The sequence below is a fragment of the Zootoca vivipara genome, chromosome 2 (genome assembly GCF_965207765.1).
Source record: "Zootoca vivipara chromosome 2, rZooViv2.hap1.1, whole genome shotgun sequence".
In the NCBI taxonomy this organism is placed as follows: domain Eukaryota; kingdom Metazoa; phylum Chordata; class Lepidosauria; order Squamata; family Lacertidae; genus Zootoca; species Zootoca vivipara.
Genome location: NC_142584.1, coordinates 69,813,317 through 69,830,884, shown reverse-complemented (window position 1 = coordinate 69,830,884; position 17,568 = coordinate 69,813,317). Strand labels below are relative to the sequence as shown.

General features: G+C 43.2%; 1 protein-coding gene across 1 annotated transcript in view; it reads left to right on the top strand.

Moving 5' to 3' along the window:
• Window positions 1–17,568, top strand: part of CACNA2D2 (calcium voltage-gated channel auxiliary subunit alpha2delta 2) — a 525,358-nt gene that overhangs the window by 33,983 nt on the left and 473,807 nt on the right. The window contains exon 2 of the mRNA XM_060271531.2: window positions 4,354–4,435. Within this exon, the coding sequence (XP_060127514.1) occupies window positions 4,354–4,435 (82 nt within the window). The remainder of the gene's footprint in view (window positions 1–4,353; window positions 4,436–17,568) is intronic.

Sequence of the window (17,568 nt, the reverse complement as noted above, 5' to 3'; positions counted from 1 at the left end):
GTGACAGGTCAGATAAGACTGAACAGAAATAATAACTGAAATAATAGTAATCTTGTCAGTGTGTTGCTACTGCTATGTAAAGTGATAATATTTGATTCCTGGTCATGAGAGTCACTGTTCTCTACATTATATGGAGACATTTGCAGAAATGCCTCATGGTGCAGTAGTTAATAAACTACTCAAATTGATTACAGATTTTTCCCCCATCCACATATTCAAAACATGTTCCCATTTCATTTATTCATAAGCCTTTCTTATTTCATTTCTCTTTGAAATTTTATTTTGATGGGCATTTATCTCGTTCCATGAAGCTGTCACAGAACACATCAGGATGGATTTTTAGGGACCCACCTATTGCCTGGCATATCCTTAAGTTATGGGGAGGAAGAAACTGCTAGATCTGCTGCTTACTCATGAATAGCCCAACCAGTGATCATCCAGGATGGGCTACATGTGAGTAAGGGTGAGGTTTATAAGAGGCTGCAAGCCTCAAGACTCCTCTTGATGGATAATAATAATAATAATAATAATAATAATAATAATTTATTTATACCCTGCCCATCTGGCTGGGTTTCCCCAGACACTCTGGGCGGCTTCCAACCGAATATTAGAAACAATACAGCATCAAACATTAAAAACTTCCCTAAACAGGACCGCCTTCAGTGGTCTTCTAAAAGTAAAATAGTTGCTTATTGCCTTGACATCTGCTGGGAGGGCGTTGCACAGGGCGGGTGCCACTACCGAGAAGGCCCTCTGTCTGGTTCCCTGTAACCTCACTTCTCGCAATGAGGGAACCGCCAGAAGGCCCTCGGTGCTGGATCTTGGTGTCTGGGCTGAATGATGGGGGTGGAGACGCTCCTTCAGGTATACAGGACCGAGGCCGTTTAGGGCTTTAAAGGTCAGTACCAACACTTTGAATTGTGCTTGGAAACGTACTGGGAGCCAGTGTAGATCTCTCAGGACCAGTGTTATGTGGTCCTGGCGGCCACTCCCAGTCACTAGTCTAGCTGCCGCATTCTGGATTAATTGCAGTTTCCGGGTCACCTTCAAAGGTAGCCCCACATAGAGCGCATTGCAGTAGTCCAAGTGGGAGGTAACCAGAGCATGCACCACTCTGGCGGGACAGTCCACGGGCAGGTAGGGTCTCAGCCTGCGTACCAGATGGAGCTGGTAGACAGCCGCCCTGGACACAGAATTAACCTGTGCCTCCATGGACAGCTGTGAGTCCAAAATGACTCCCAGGCTGCGCACCTGGTCCTTCAGGGGCACAGTTACCCCATTCAGGACCAGGGAGTCCTCCACACCTGCCCGCCTCCTGTCCCCCCAAAACAGTACTTCTGTCTTGTCAGGATTCAACCTTAATCTGTTAGCTGCCATCCATCCTCCAACCACCTCCAGGCACTCACACATGGCCTTCACCGCCTTCACTGGTTCTGATTTAAACGAGAGGTAGAGCTGGGTGTCATCTGCATACTGATGAACACCGAGCCCAAACGTGAGTAAGCCTCAGCGTGAGTAATAGAAAAGAGGGAGAAGGCTGTGGCTGCATCTATATCTTGCGGGAGGAGAAAGCAGGTGAGGAGTGATAATCCTGCCTAACTAATTCCACCCTACCACCTTTAGGAATACCTCTTAGGTGTGTTCTGGAAACAGAGAAATGAGTATAGTTTTCCCCCTAAATAAAGCAAGGACTGGCTGTCCTAAGCTCTGTGGCGCCTGGAACTTAAAATTAGCAAGGAGTGAACCTAGTAATATAGGTATCATTTTTTAATAACAAACAAACACTGAGTTAGCCTAATCCTCCGAAAAAAAAACTCTTTTGTGGTCCTCCATATAATTAGATACAATAAACTATCATACATTGGTTAGTCTAGAAGTGATTTTCAAGGACAATGGGATACTAGGAAAGGTGAGCCAAGGACCTGATTGGACATAGCAATCTGTGTTCTTAGAAAGTCAAGAGGTAGACATATGTTGATATGTACATAGATTCTACAGGTAGATAAATCTCAGTGGAAATACCAGATGTTCAGTCCTGCTGCAGGCAGCCCAAAATCTGTTGCTGTCTACTGCAGTGCAATGGATTGTGAAGCCTTGTTTTCCTGCATCTCAAGGAAACTGTACACGGGTGCATTTTAACACCCCCAAATCAGCATATTAAAAACAACATGCTTCTACTGTGTATATTTTAATTGTATGCCACACAGAAACATAAACACCAGATCAGCTTTTTTAAAATAGCCACCCCTCCCAACATTGTTACCCCCCCAAAAAAAAATCACCCTCAAAAAACATGGGCCGCTGTCACCCTTGACGAATCTAAGATAAATTGCAACCTTTTATGACAAGTCCCAATGGACGAAACCTAAGTCTGAATTAATTACGTGCAACTATATATGGCATGTTGTGGTAACCACATTCACTAAGAACAGTACTCTTCTTAATGGCTCAGACATCTCCAGAGGGGTGTAGAACACTTCTCCTTGCTCTTCAAGAATTTCTTCCTGTGTGGTATTGTTCTAGATCACTGCTAGCAAAACTGGACCATTTTTATAGCAACAAAGGTCTGTAGAATGGGAAAGGGGTCTGTAGAATGGGGAAGGGGAAGACATTTAATAAAGATTATTTTTATAAAAGGTAAAGGACCCCTGGGTGGTCAAGTCCAGTCATAGGTGACTATGGGGTGTGGCGCTCATCTCACTTCAGGCCGAGGGAGCTGGTGTTTGTCCACCGACAGCTTTCCGGGTCATGTGGCTAGCACAACAAACTGCTTCTGGCACAACGGAACACCATGACAGAAGCCAGAGAGCATGGAAATGCTGTTTACCTTTCCACCACAGCAGTGCCTATTTATCTACTTGCACTGGCGTGCTTTTGGAACTGCTAGATTGAGAGAAACTGGGACAAAGCAATGGGTGCTCCCTCCGTCGCGGGGGTTCGAACCTCCAACCTTCCCATCAGCAAGCCCAAGAGGGTCAGTGGTTAAGACCACAGCGCCACTTGCATCTCCCAAAGATTCTTTTATAAGTCAAGGCCAACCAGCAACTTTTCTTTTCCTTTCCTCTGTTTTCCTTCTCCTCTGCCCCACTACTGACACACAAACATTTAGTGATTAGGCTGCTCTAAATCATAGACTTGATAGACTCGCACTGCTGGCCTAACTTTTGGGTTCTTTGCCATCATCACTCTGTTCCTGTCAGACAGTTTGAGGGTTTAAAATTTCTTTCTTTCTTATAATTCACAAGCATATTATACCCTCCAACATTTCTCTGATGGAAATAGGAACGTCCCATTCCATGATGATAATTTTACTATTTATATCCCACACATCTTATTGGGTTGCCTTGCCCCAGCACTCTGGGTAGCTTCCAATATATATAAAAATATCATTAAACATTAAACAATTTCCCCCCCTCTATATAGGATTGCCTTAGGCAGCTCGGGGGTTGCACAACTCCATACCCTACAACCAGTGGCGTGGGGAAGCTGCTCGGGCACCCGGAGTGGCAAACATGACGTGCACCTGGGGGCAAGGCATTGCTACGTAGTGCGCATGTGCAACGTCGCTATGTACAACGCATGCATCGTACGTAGCGACACCACACATGCGTGCTATGTAGCAGTTTGCCGGCGCTGGTGCTCCAGCATTCATACGGCACTGGAGCGGCGCCATCGGCAAACCTCTGCTCGTGCCCCAGAGACGTGGCACCGGGAGCGCACCACCCCTACTCCCTTCACGTTGCGATGCCACTGCCTACAACATTTCTCTAATGAAAATAGGGACATCCTAATGAAAAGCAGGACATTCCGGGATAAAATCAGAAACTGGGGTGGCTTCTCTAAACCAGGGACATCTCTGGAAAATAGGGACATTTGGAGGGTCTGGCATATGTGTTGTTGAACACATGGGCATCTTAATTTTTTCGTGGCTCTTCTTGCTTCCGAACTGATAGGCCATCAGCCAACTTAGTTTGCTATTTGAAGGAAGGATATTGGGGGTGTTGGGCATAGAAGACAATGTGTTGTTGTGAGGAGCTGGACCAGCTTGCCCCTCCTAATCTGTGTTAAGTTTTTGTTACCAGAGAAGAAAGGCAGCTTGCAGTTTTTATGTTGACTTTATTTTTTGTTCTCTGTGTGTACATTTACAATTTTGGAAGCTAGTCATCTGATAAGCTTTATCATTCTAAGTTTATCATCCTTATCTTGGAGGTCAGGCATGCTTGGTATTCTGCCCACAGCTGGAATGTCAGGAGGCGAGTGTACAAACTAAGCCCTGGGCACTGATTTGTAACCATCTCCCTTTTTGAATCTCTTTAAATGACTCAGTGTGCCCTCTTTCCCCCTGTCTTGTAGAATGCAGTATTGGGCCAGAAGACTGGAGCAAGAGATTGATGGCGTGATGAGGATATTTGGTGGTGTTGATCAGCTGAAACGGGTAAGTTTTGCCTTGTTCCTGCCTTCTCTTTCCTTTCTTTGTGACAGTATTTCTGGATAAAGCTGGTTACATCCAGACAGGGCTGTCTTAAGTATATCCGGCACCGTGGTGCAAAGATCCCTCCGGCGCCTCCCCTGTTTTCCAGAGTTGCCAACCTTTCTACGGTGCTGCCGACAGCTTTGTGGGGCTGGAGTAGGCAGGCAGCGGCTGGAGGGTGGCTCCTCTGGCGGGGAAGAGGCGGAGGCTCCGGGCGCAGCGCTGCTTCAGCGAGGCGGGCAAGGGCGGCATGCTGATGTCGGAAGGCGCCACTCCCAGCCTCCACCTCTTCCCTGGCACTCGTGCCACCATGGCCTCGGCAGGCAGAGGCTCCGGGCGCGGCGCGACATAACGGAGGTGGGCGAGGGCAGCGCGCTGATGCTGGAAGGCGCTACGTCTAGGCTCCGCCTCTTCCCTGGCGCCCTCCAGAACTTGGCGTCCTGGTGCCCTGCGCCATTTGCCTCTATGGGCAAGACGCCCCTGCATCCAGAGAAATAATGGACATTCATTGGTGTCTGGGTTCTCATGTTCATATAGCACCACAGTCTTGGGGTGATGCTATGTTTGACTTCCTCTTGCAACCAGGGCACACCTGCTTGCTTTCAACCTGTAAGCTATTAAGAGACTTCAATCACATACCGTGTTTCTCCGAAAATAAGACACCGTCTTATATTTATTTTTCCTCAAAAAAACCCACTATGGCTTATTTCCAGGGGATGTCTTATGTTTTTCCCCTCCTCCTGCCGCGGCCGGCATTGCTGCTACGCCTATCACCATGTCTTATTTTCGGGGTATGGATTATATCAGGCATCCCCAAACTGCGGCCCTCCAGATGTTTTGGCCTACAACTCCCATGATCTCTAGCTAACAGGACCAGTGGTCAGGGATGGTGGGAATTGTAGTCCAAAACATCTGGAGGGCCGAAGTTTGGGGATGCCTGGCTTATATTCCTTGAATGCTTAAAAATCCTGCTACGGCTTATTTTATGGCTATGTCTTATTTTCGGAGAAACAGGGGTATGCCTGGCATCATCATTACTTGTATCTGTTCCAGTGTATATAGTTACTGATAGCAGCCTCTTGCCCATTCCAACCTCACCCAGTGATTCACTTCAGATGTAATGGGGGAACATGGTATCCTATTACATTATTGAGCCTTTGGCTCCTTCTCCTCTCCTCTTTTACACTTGCAAGGAGGAGAGTGAAAGTAAAAGCTTATGAATTTGTTATTATTATTTCTAATTTATTTTTATTTATCACCTGAGGATCACAGGAAGGGTTACACTATAAAAACACAAAGTACCTAACATATATAAACACAAAGCACATAACATAGTAATAAAATAAAATAATAGTCTCTCTCTCTCTCCCCCCCCCCCCCGGTTTAAAAGGCCTGGGAGAAGAGCATGTAAGGTATGTAACAAAGGTGTCAGGTCAGCCCTCCCTGGGTAGAGCATTCCACAAATGAGGAGCCAATGCAAAAAAGAAGAAGCCTATTCTTGTGTTATCACCCTCCAGACCTCTCATGATCGTAGGGTCTGGGTCAATCATAGGGAGAGGCATTTCTTGGGGTAATTGCAGTATTTTAAACTTAACTGCCATCCCTCATGATGTTTGAACTTAGAGAATTATACTATGGTTTGTGAAAACAAGCCAGAATCTGAAACCATGATTGCCTCAGCTAAATGTTGAACTTGATATACTGACATTCAGCCAAGACGAGAGCTGCGTTTAGCAAATCTGACAGGGTGAGCGGTAGTGTTGTTTTCCTGTTCTTGGTCCTGATGCTCCGCTTAGAGAATTGCTAATACAAATAGAAGTTGAGACAAACAGAAATCTGAATACTAATAATAGCTCCTAAGCAAAGACCTAATAGGAATCTCTTTCCTTGTGCATCTGAATGACGCTTAGCACAGTCAGAGCCATGATACCTGCTTGGGTGCTCTGGGGCTCTGTCCTTCCTTAATTTTGTGACTCAGTCTTCTGTGTTTGGTGATTAAAAATAGAACTAAGCATGTCAGAGGAGATAAAAGTCTCAGACCTACAGATCTGTCACACACCATCATCTGCAAGTTCTAAATTCAGTTTTTGTTTCTCATAGCTTTTGTGTGTGAGACACACACACACACACACACACACACACACACACACACACAGAGAGAGAGAGAGAGAGAGAGAGAGAGAGAGATGTACAGTCTGAGAGGCAGAGCTGCTTCTTTTCCCTTTTAATTCAGGTCTAACTATAAGCAGTGACATGTTAGTAAATAAAAATTATAACACCTCCTTCATTATTATTTTTTAGTTTTTGCTTCTTAATTTCTCCCTCTTTTCTGGGTGAGGATATGGACCTGTGAATTGGTTATTGACTGAAATCTCATAAATGCTTTGCCACATGAGGCATGAAATTTATTGTCAAGAACATAGTGTCAGAAAATGTAATGGTGCTGATATTTTTTCTGACAGCTGGCGTATTAAAAACATTATTTTAAACACTCTCTTTGTTTCCAGAAACAAGGGGTGCTGCTTACTACATAGGAGCTATTCCTGTTCTCAGGAATCATAAAAAGGCCTAGTAGCATTTTTTTCCCTGCCAGTATTATTGACCATCTATTTAGTTTCACTTTCAACAAAGCAAGTGAGATTCTGATTATGTCAAGAAATATGAACCAGATGTAACTGGTTCTGAGAAAGGTATATCCAATTTTATAGGGAACATATCTGTTAAAGGCCTGTGAAGTATCTATACTGTGAAGGGTACAATTCACTGACAAATGCCAGTGATCCTTGACCAATAGATTTTGAAATATCAAGATAAATGAAGCAAAACTCAACAGATATTGGCAAACTAGAGCATCAGTGAAGCCTCAGTGAAGATGTACATAGGATTCTTACTAATAGGCTTATAATAATTCTAACCTTCATTCTTTGTGTAATAAGGTGAGGTAGTTTGGATATACATACCGTATATTCCGGCGTATAAGAGAACTGGGCATATAAGACGACCTCCAACTTTTCCAGTTAAAATATAGAGTCTGGGATATACTCGCCGTATAAGAAATACGACCCGGTGTATAAGACGACACCCAACTTTTGAGAAGATTTTCCTGGGTTAAAAAGTAGTCTTATACTCAGGAATATACAGTACTGTACACTATATTCAGTAACAAAGGATGCTTCAAAGCATATCTGCTTGGGAGATAGCCAGTGTTAGTTTTACTCAGAGCTGACGCATTAAAATCAATGTCAATAGGTCTACTGTGAGTGTGACTTAGATGGGTATCAATCCTCCTCACCACCATGTGGTAGCAGCATACAGTTCCATGGGGAAGAGTTGCTCTCAGACTTTCAGTTTGACACAAAACTGCCAAATTGGCAGTGGCAGAACAACCTCATGTGGCTAAACCTCCTCTGAGGGTATTGCTACTGTTTGCCTTGTTAAAATGGTTTAAAGGAAACCACCAGATCCCATGAACTCTAACATAACGAAGAAGGAACCAAGCTGAGTTGACATGAGGGATTGTTTACTCATCAAATTGTACATATAACTTAGGGGTGTGCAGAGAAAAAGAAATGTCTTTGGAGCCTGTTTCATATAGGGGCCACTTCACTTTGGATTAATTCAGACAACACCTCGTTTGCTTTGGTTTTGCTTCAGATTTCTGAAGGACTCCCCATTGATTATACTGGGGAAATAAATAATGGATATAACTTTTCTATTTGCTGGCAGAATTAGCTAAAATTTGCAGGCATAAAAGCCTATTGTCAGAGGATGGAACAGTTGAATTCCAGACAAATAAAATGCAGGGGAATTTGTGCAAGGAGCCTTTAAAATGCTTTTTTAAATAATAATAATAATAATAGATGAACCAACCATGACAGGTATCCAAAATCTTTCGGGGCCCATAGGCAAAATTTGGAATGTGTCAAACATGTTGTTGGTGCTACCACTGAATAGCAGTTGTAGTAGAATGACCACTCAGATCGAGTAAATAAATGAATGAATCTGCAGGTGGCTCTCTACTCTGCTCCCACTAACACCCATAGCTGCCAAGTTTTCCCTTTTCTCGCGAGGAAGCCTATTCAGCATAATGGAATTTCCCTCAAAAAAGGGGAATAACTTGGCAGCTATGCTAACACCATAGTCCAATAGGAAGTCTGCTCCTGCATGCTTCTGACCAACCAGAATGAAAAGGAGGTAGGACATGTGTTGCACATTGGTGGGGATGTGCACAGAATCAGCTGACCAGCTAAAAAAAACAATGAGGAATCAGAGATGTGAGGGAAGATCTTGTTGAAGTAGTGAAGGCACACTGCCTGGAGAGAGGAAAGTGAGTTAGTGATAAAGAGATAAGAAGGGTTCCATGTATTTGTGAGCTCAATTCAGTGTTTTTGTGAACCTGAATTTTTGGAGGGGCCTTAACACTTCAAAGTTATGCATGCTTATTAAGGAACAAGTCTTCCTGAGTTCAATGTGGGAGAGTGCTGCTGCACTCAAGTCTTGTTTGCAGGTCTCTCATAGGCTACTGTGAGAATAGGATGCTAGGCTTATTCAGCAGGTTTCTTCTTGTGCTCTTAAACCGTTCCTGATTACGATAAGCCATTTTCTGAATTGGATGAGCATTTTGGTTTACTACCATTGAAAGATCTTCTGATATTGTTCTATGGCAGGCATCCCCAAACTGCGGCCCTCCAGATGTTTTGGCCTACAACTCCCATGATCCCTAGCTAACAAGTCTAGTGGTCAGGGAAGATGGGAATTGTAGTCCAAAACATATGGAGGGCCGAAGTTTGGGGATGCCTGTTCTATAGTATCTTTGGTAGTCAGTTCTATATAGCTAGTTATTGAAACAACTTAAGAAACTGGTTCATCATGAAAGTTGTAGAACACCTGGAGGCATTTGAGAAGATTCCAGATTTGTATAATGAGTTAGGTATCTAGAGAGGCTGACTTAGATGAAGAATCTTTTTGCAAAGTACTTCTGATACTATATCATATTTGTAATGTCATGGAACGGCAGCAAGGTTCAATATAGTGTTTTGCTGGTATGTGTGTGTGCATGTATATCTAAATTTTATATGCAAATTTTAACAAAAGAAAGGGGGGAATTTATCAAATTAAAAATAGGACTATTACTAATAGCAACAAAAAAACCCCACCATCAATTCACATTATGGATATATTGCTAGTATTTCCTAAGCTCCTACATGTTGGTGCAACTAAATCTTATAATACTGTCTCTTGAACTTGATAACACAAGAGGCACATTATATCGTATCATGTTAACCCTCTTCAATTGTGGCAACAATAATCAGTAGCTGTTGCAACCAACCATCTGCTGTTGTGGACTTCAGCATGCCTCTGATGCTAACAAATGTGTTGATGGAAAACTAAACATGTCTTACTTGTTACAAACAAAAATTGTATGTTATGTATAAACCTTATCCTGTTTGTACCTTTTTATATAAAAAAGGAGATTCTGTGTGTCTTTAATTAGTACTGTATAACAGCTCACAGTCATTAATTCCAATTATGTACAAACAGAGAACTGAGGCATAAAAGGACTGATCAAGTAGGGAGCTGATCAGTGAAGGAACAAGAAATTTAACCCATCCTACTAAACTCAAATTCCTATACAGCAGCCCCAGGGGCCATTCTTTACCTGCCTTTTCAAATCAATTGGAGTGTTTCTTAGCAGCCATTGAAACCGTAATTGAAAATGGAGTAATCAAAATGGGATGGAAAATGGCTCTTTTATTCTTTATTGCCTCTTACCTTGCTTTTCACAGTCAGCCAAAGGATATGCTCAAGGGTTTAATATCAGACTAGGGATGGGAATGAATCCTTAAAAAGAGGTTTGGGAATACTAGATTTCTGATGTTTGCCTTCCTGCTCCTGGAGCCAACTGGGATTGGATCTAGATTCCCCTGAAGTCCTATGATCCAACTGGATTATCGTCGTATTACACACACCCCGGCCACACCACAAGTATGTGCCTTTAATGCCACCCATTTTACTCTAGTTTCCTCAGCTGGAAGTAGAGAGTCCAATCAACTGTAGGTCCAATCAACTCTGGACCCAATTAGATGGACAGAATTATTTTTCCAAGTGAGCTCCAGAGATTTGGAAAAATTATCCAACTTTTCCTAATTATCTCTATAGTGGGCTTGGTTGAGTGTATCCGCTGATCACTATGTAAGATCTCTATGTAATAATGACCATTCTATGTAAGTAAGAGTCTGCCAGAAGGTGGTTTACATGGAGACATTAAGGGGGAAAAAGGTGTAGCTTTCCTCTTTGTCCATGCCAACAGTTCAGTGTAATGTGTGTATCTGACAGTCCTCTGCTGAATTTAACAGACCTGATCTCTTGTTTTTATTTCCTCCACCCCCTTCCCTGTCATTTTCAATATTAGGGGGCATAAACAATGCTGCTATTTGGCTTGGCCCTATGTCCTTATCATCCAATGATGGTTTGCTGAGTAATGGACAGTATTGGCACATTCTCATACATTTTGAAGAGGAAAACACCCAGTCCATTAAAAGGTCCAGATGGCCTGAAAGCTTGTGCCATTGGTTGGGAGTGGTGCACAGCTTGGTGGCAGTGCTCAACAGCCGACTAGCCTGCAGCTGAGCAGCATTTGATCCTCCTCAACAGGTGTCACTGCGACTCAAAGAAAATTGCATGGAGAGGGCAGGAAAAAACAGTTGCTAGCCAGGACTGCTCAAGCTCTTCCGAAGAGAGGCTCCCTTCTCTTCTTTTAAAAACGAGGTTTTTATGCTGTAGAGCCATGTACTTCTACCCCTTCCCAAGAGGCTTCTGTGGCAAATGCAAGAGATTGGACAGAGCTGGTTTGGAGTGCCTCTCTAACTGACTTGACATTTCATTTTTCTTAAGTGGCTTTTCACAAGCGTTCACTGCATGAGTACTTTTATTCTCTATTGTGGTTTCTGTTCCTTGGCTAATTACCTCATGCTGACAGTCTGGCATGTCTACTTGCCACGTAGTTCTGCTCTTTATTAATTTTGTTGAATAAGGACTAAAAGCATTGGCCAGGGGTTCAGCAACCATTCTGAATGCTTCCCTGGGACTGTTGACCTACAGCTCCATCTGCTGTTTTAATCTCAGATATCTTGCCAATGTGCTACAGTCTTGCCTACTTTCCCTTTGTTTAAGGGCACATCTGCACAATGCACATTTGGAGGGAGGAACAGGATGTGGTCAGAAACCACATCGGATTCCTGCAGGGTACATGCATCCGAACATGGCCAGTGATCAACCACACTGCCTGTTCGGAAGATGGAAGGGAATTACAAGCTGGGCTGGCCAAAGTGATATTGTCTGCACAACCCACTTAGCAATGTCAGCCCTGTGTTCTATGGAGTTGAAGTTTAGGGTGATTCTTGGCTTCTCAATTTGGGGCTACAGTACTGACCTGATTCTGTCAGAATCTGTTCCTGTCAGAAGCGAGTGGGGGGAAGGTAACAATAGTCAGAAGCTAGCTAGAAGCAGAATCCCCTTGCTGGTTTTATAGGGGTCAGGCAATATCCTCTGAACTGATCTGGCCTATTGCGGTTGAGCAGCTTATTTCCTGGTGTGATCATCCCAGCAGTTTCCTCCTTTTGCCAGAGCTGCATGAGGCACACATGCTGAATCTCCCTTGCCCACATACTTGGTGTTCTAAGTGCACAGACTACTGTGGGCTCAAGTACTGGCAAAACACGGTAATCTGCCATTCAAATCCACCCCGGTTTGTCTAACCACCCTCCCCTACATTCCTTGCATTCTCATCTTTCTGAACATTTTTCGAAGTGTAACTTTAAATTAGGGAGGTGAAACCTGTGGTAAAATGGGTGATGGATTCTGGACAGTTTACGTTTTGTCACTGCATGAAGATTAAAACTTGGCTCGGCAGAGCTGAAAGTCAAGTGCATCAGCCCAATGTCACTAGAGCTCCTGTAAGGATATTGATAAAAAAAAAAAGGAACATATTTTTTCACATGATAAAGCTGCTTTTGAAGCTGAAGACAGGCAACCAGTTTTTCAGGGATGATAATTCAGGGTAATAACTGTGTAGCAGGAGACTTTATCTGGAGCCAGGCACTGCTTTACTTGTGACCCTGAATCTTGGAGCAAGAGATTCTAAGGGGTATTAAGAGCTGGTGGAAATTTTACACTTGCTATGTATACAGTGGAGCTTTGAATACGCTAGTGGAGTGGGTGCTGGGCATTTGATTTATGCAGATTGAGTGACAGTCTTTGCCCTTGTCCTTTCTCTTGTGTGTTCTTATACAATCAGTGCTGCACCAAACACTGATCACACTCACTCCCAGCCACCTGACTGACTGAGCCACCTGCAAAAAAATCTTCACAGGTTTGAAAGAAATCCTGCTATGGCTTCTTGTGAACACTCCCTGAGTCACATCTATTGACCAGTTAATACAGGCGACAGAATTGCAGAGCAACTATTGTCCACAAGTATACAGCAGGGTTGGGTGGGCTTGCTTGAATTTGACCTCATAGAAAACTGAACATGGGAAACTAACATGTCAGGGGGGCATTAGGTCAGACCCACTTCCATAATTTATTAGTTTTCTGTGTGCAGATTTGACCCCCCCCCAAGCAGAAACATTCAGACATACGGTACAAGCTCCTGCCTGTAGCAGAAAGTGGTATAGTATAGGAAATTGGTTTTTCCATATGTTTCTGTTGATTCTTTTATAGTGTTGATCTGAGTCTTCCGTTCAGAATTTTCCTGGTCCATTTTAATGGCACAGTTGCAACATGTCACATACCTGCTTTAACTTAAGTGTTACCAGGAGATACAAGAAGAAGATATAGGTTGATGTCAACTCAACATAAAGGTGACATGGCCCCCAAAAAGGTGAACAGCAAATCCAGACCACTGTCGTTAAACTCTCCCTTCCCCATCCCAGCCCTGGAGTTGGAACTTAATCTTAGATTTTCTTCTCCTATATCAGAGGCAAGTCCTCCTAAACAATGTAGTTGTTGCTTCTGTAGGCTTGACATAATCTGCTTTGATAGGAGGGTGGTTTTGATGCCATATATGTGATACAACCCATTTCCCCCCTGAATTCCTGTGTCCAGTCTGCTTCTGAGTGGAAGATCCTAATTGTTCCCTTTCTTTCAGTGGCTTGATTTGAAGTATGGGTGGCTCTTGTTGTACCACTCTACAAAAGAAGCTGTGGAGGATTCTCACCTTTTCCTCTTTGTCCTTTCCTTCCACTTGCCATCCATCCTAGGAAATGTCAGGAGAGCATATGCTCCAGTGTTTAGTTCGTTTGCATAATGAGGCTAATGTGTATGCATAATATATAAAGAATATCTGCATGGAAAGGTTCACTGTGTGGTGTCTGTGCACCTTATTAAATTCTTTCCACTAAGAAATGCACATCCTGAGATATTACATATAATATTTGCCAACAGAAAGGAACAACAGCAGTTCAGCAGCAAACATATCTGGATATGGTATAGCATTGGTTATTGTTAGTAGCATTAGCAGTATTAACAGTTACATCTGTATCCAGACATTCTTCCAATGTGCTCAGTATGACATATGAGGGTTATCACATTAAAAAACAAAACAAAACAAACTTTACAACTCTAGGAGTTCAGCTAGGCTTTGAGAGACTCATTATGACCCACTGAACTTCATGGCTGAGTGGAGATTTTAACCCAGCTTCCATTGTCAACATCCTGCCCCAGGGACTTAGGGGTAAGGGCAGGTGGTAATGGTGGTGACAATAAACAGCAATAATAAAAAGCATTCTTTTAAAAAATTCCAGTTCAAGATACATTTGTGACCTTGCCTCATTCATTTCCAATCCAGCTTTTCACCAGAAGCAAAAGGTTTATCTCACTTGCACTCGCACGTGTATATATTCACGCGTATATATTCACGTATAAATATTCTCCTCCCCCACACTTTGCTATTTACTGAAGGTCATTTTAAATCACCCAGAAATGAAAAGTGGTACTTCTGAAGCAGCTAGTCCACATCACTTCATGGTAAAGGCAACTCTGCAGAACATGATGATTCCTCTGTGCAAGATTCATATTGGGAGATGCATTTTTCCTGCATTTTGTTTTTACTCTTAAAACAAAGATAACTCCCACTTGTGCTCCAGTTCCATGAACACCCAATGGATGCATACTGTATCATTAGCAAAGCTTCCCTCCTTAAAAACACAGATATATTATTATTTAATGGATATTTAATTGTCTTATTATTCTCTCCATATGGTTCTTTTCCTTTGAGCACAGCATGGGAGCTGATGTAGCTTGGGATACAAATTCCTATGAGCAATATTGATAACTAAAAATGTAGCTTTATCATTGGCAAGAATCAGAATGAAAAAGAATTTAAAAATTCTAGCATGGCTACAGTATCTCTATTTTCCTCCTCAGTGCCAGAATTCTACTTGGTAGGAAATTTGTCTGTATCCCCCTTGGTAGGTTTCCTGTCTTCCAGGTGTAAGGAACCTGTTCTCAAAATGGGAGATATTTACTCTTCTGTTCTCTCAGAAAATATAGGCTAGCTGCAGAGCTTTTTCTCCCCCAGCCGAAACTCGCCAGAGCCGAGTTCTGATACCTCTCAGGTGGATAACATTGCCATTATAAGAGAACAAGGAAGGCTTTCATTGTAAGTTCCGGCACCTATTTTTCTACAAAAAAAAAACTGGCTAGCTGTTAGTTGACTTGAGCTGAAGTATATAGCAATTGATTTCTAATGGCATAGAGAGGAAATGCTGCCACTTTGACAGAAAGTGCAAAGGTTTATTAGGGCAACTGGCCATTCTCCACCTGTACTGACCACTAACAATCTTAAGATTGCAGTCTTGTACTTGCTTAACATTGAGTATGGGGTTACCCACAATTACCTTTTGCTCCTTTCTTTCCAGACACAGCTCCACACTTTAAAGCTCCATGTCTGAGCTCTCTCTCTCTCTCTCTCTCTCTCTCTCTCTCTGCCCTGGAGCAAAACAACAACAACAACAACCTGCAGATTGCCTTTTGTTCTGATTGAGCTTTAAAGAGTGGGCTTTGCAGGGATAGCTCCAGAGCAAAAAAAGAAAAGGACACTTAGACACAGAGTTATATTTATTTATTTGCTTATTTGTTTATTTATTTAGTCTACCACTCATCTGTAGATCTCAGGTCACTTCACAATATAAAAATACAGGAGGAGGAGGAGGAGGAGGAGGAGGAGGAGGAGGAGGAGGAGGAGGAGAAGAAGAAGAAGAAGAAGAAGAAGAAGAGGAGGAGGAGGAGGAGGAGGAGGAGGAGGAGGAGGAGGAGGAGGAGGAGGAGGAGGAGGAGGAGGAGGAGGATTTCATATCCCGCTTTATCACTACCAGGAGTCTCAAAGTGGCTCACAATTAGGGTTGCCAGACTCAATAGAAAGACTCAAGAGAAACCAGCAGACTCTTTGCTTGGAAATTAAACAAAGGGTCTGCTGGTTTCTCTTTAAGGTTTCCAGACTCAAAAGAGAGCAGGGCAATTCAAGGCACAGGCGTCCTGTCCATTATTGAGTCTGGCAACCCTACTCACAATCTCCTTTCCCCTCTTCCCCCACAACAGACACCCTGTGAGGTGAGTGGGGCTGAGAGACTTCAAAGAAGTGTGACTAGCCCAAGGTCACCCAGCAGCTGCATGTGGAGGAGCGGAGACATGAACCCAGTTCTCCAGATTACGAGTCCTCCGCTCTTAACCACTACACCACACTGGCTCTTTATTAATTAATTATTAATTATTATTAATAAAAGCACAAAATACATTAAAAAACAAACAAACAAACCATTAACACCCCCCCATCCCACAAATATATTTAAAGTCCAAACTGTGCCTGGAAAGTACAGAGGGAAGGTAAGTGTGGATAAGCCCTAACTCCAATTGGGCTGAATGGAGATTACTTCTGAGTAGCCATGGACAATGAATTTTTAGACAGTGTTTTTTTTAAGAGGGCCTCCTTTTCATTTGAGAAGTAAATTAGGTGGCCATGGCAAATTCAGAAATAATGGGACCAGGGAACAAAGTCCTCTGCTCTGCCAGACAGCAGCTACAGTGCTGGGGATAACATGGAGGCATTGGCTGAAGGAGAAAGATGAGCTTGATCTCTTGTCATCATCAGTTCTTACAGACTTTCTGCTGGGTAGGTCTAGTAAAGTCATTATGGATACTAGGTAGCCTACGCCAAAGAAAATGGGGCTCTTGCACTTTTAATTGTTGCGTAAAGGAGACGAGTTCTTTTACACAATTATTAAAAGTTCAAGAGCCCCATTTGCATTTGGCCACTCAAATTTTAGCCAGGTCAGAGTGTGTGTCCATATATAGAGAAAGGGCTCTGTCGATGTGTGACAGAAGGCAAAAGGGTCCTCTAGCTTCCTGATTTTCTTAATGTCATAGTAAGGTGTTTTTTTGTAAGCGCACTTATCAGGAGCTCAAGCTGTGTTTCAATTTCATATCCATTTTGAAATGTGGCTTCAAACAAGGCAGCAAATAACCTTATTACCATTATAAATCATTTGTACAGCATTTGTAATTTGCAGTGTGCTTCACAGTTTCGTACCTTGTTCTTCTCCCCAAATTCCAGTAAGATAGAACTGTATCCTTCTGATTCGGAAAGGAGGGAGAGAGATGGGAAGGCAGCTTCCAAGTGGGGATTCCCTTATTGGATCCAAAATCACATGTGCAGAATGGATACAATTGTACACTCAGATAAACATTTTTGTTGTGCTGTACACACAGAGCCTAGGGCTTGCTGATCAGAAGGTCGGCAGTTTGAATCCCCGTGACGGGGTGAGCTCCCGTTGCTCGGTCCCTGCTCCTGCCAATCTAGCAGTTCAAAAGCACATCAAAGTGCAAGTAGATAAATAGGGACCGCTCTGGCGGGAAGGTAAACAGCGTTTCCATGCACTGCTCTGGTTCACTAGTCATGCTGGCCACATGACCTGGAAGCTGTCTGCAGACAAATGCCAGCTCCCTCGGCCTGTAGAGCGAGATGAGCGCTGCAACCCCAGAGTCGTCCATGACTGGACCCAACAGTCAGGGGTACCTTTACCTTTGCATTCATATACGAG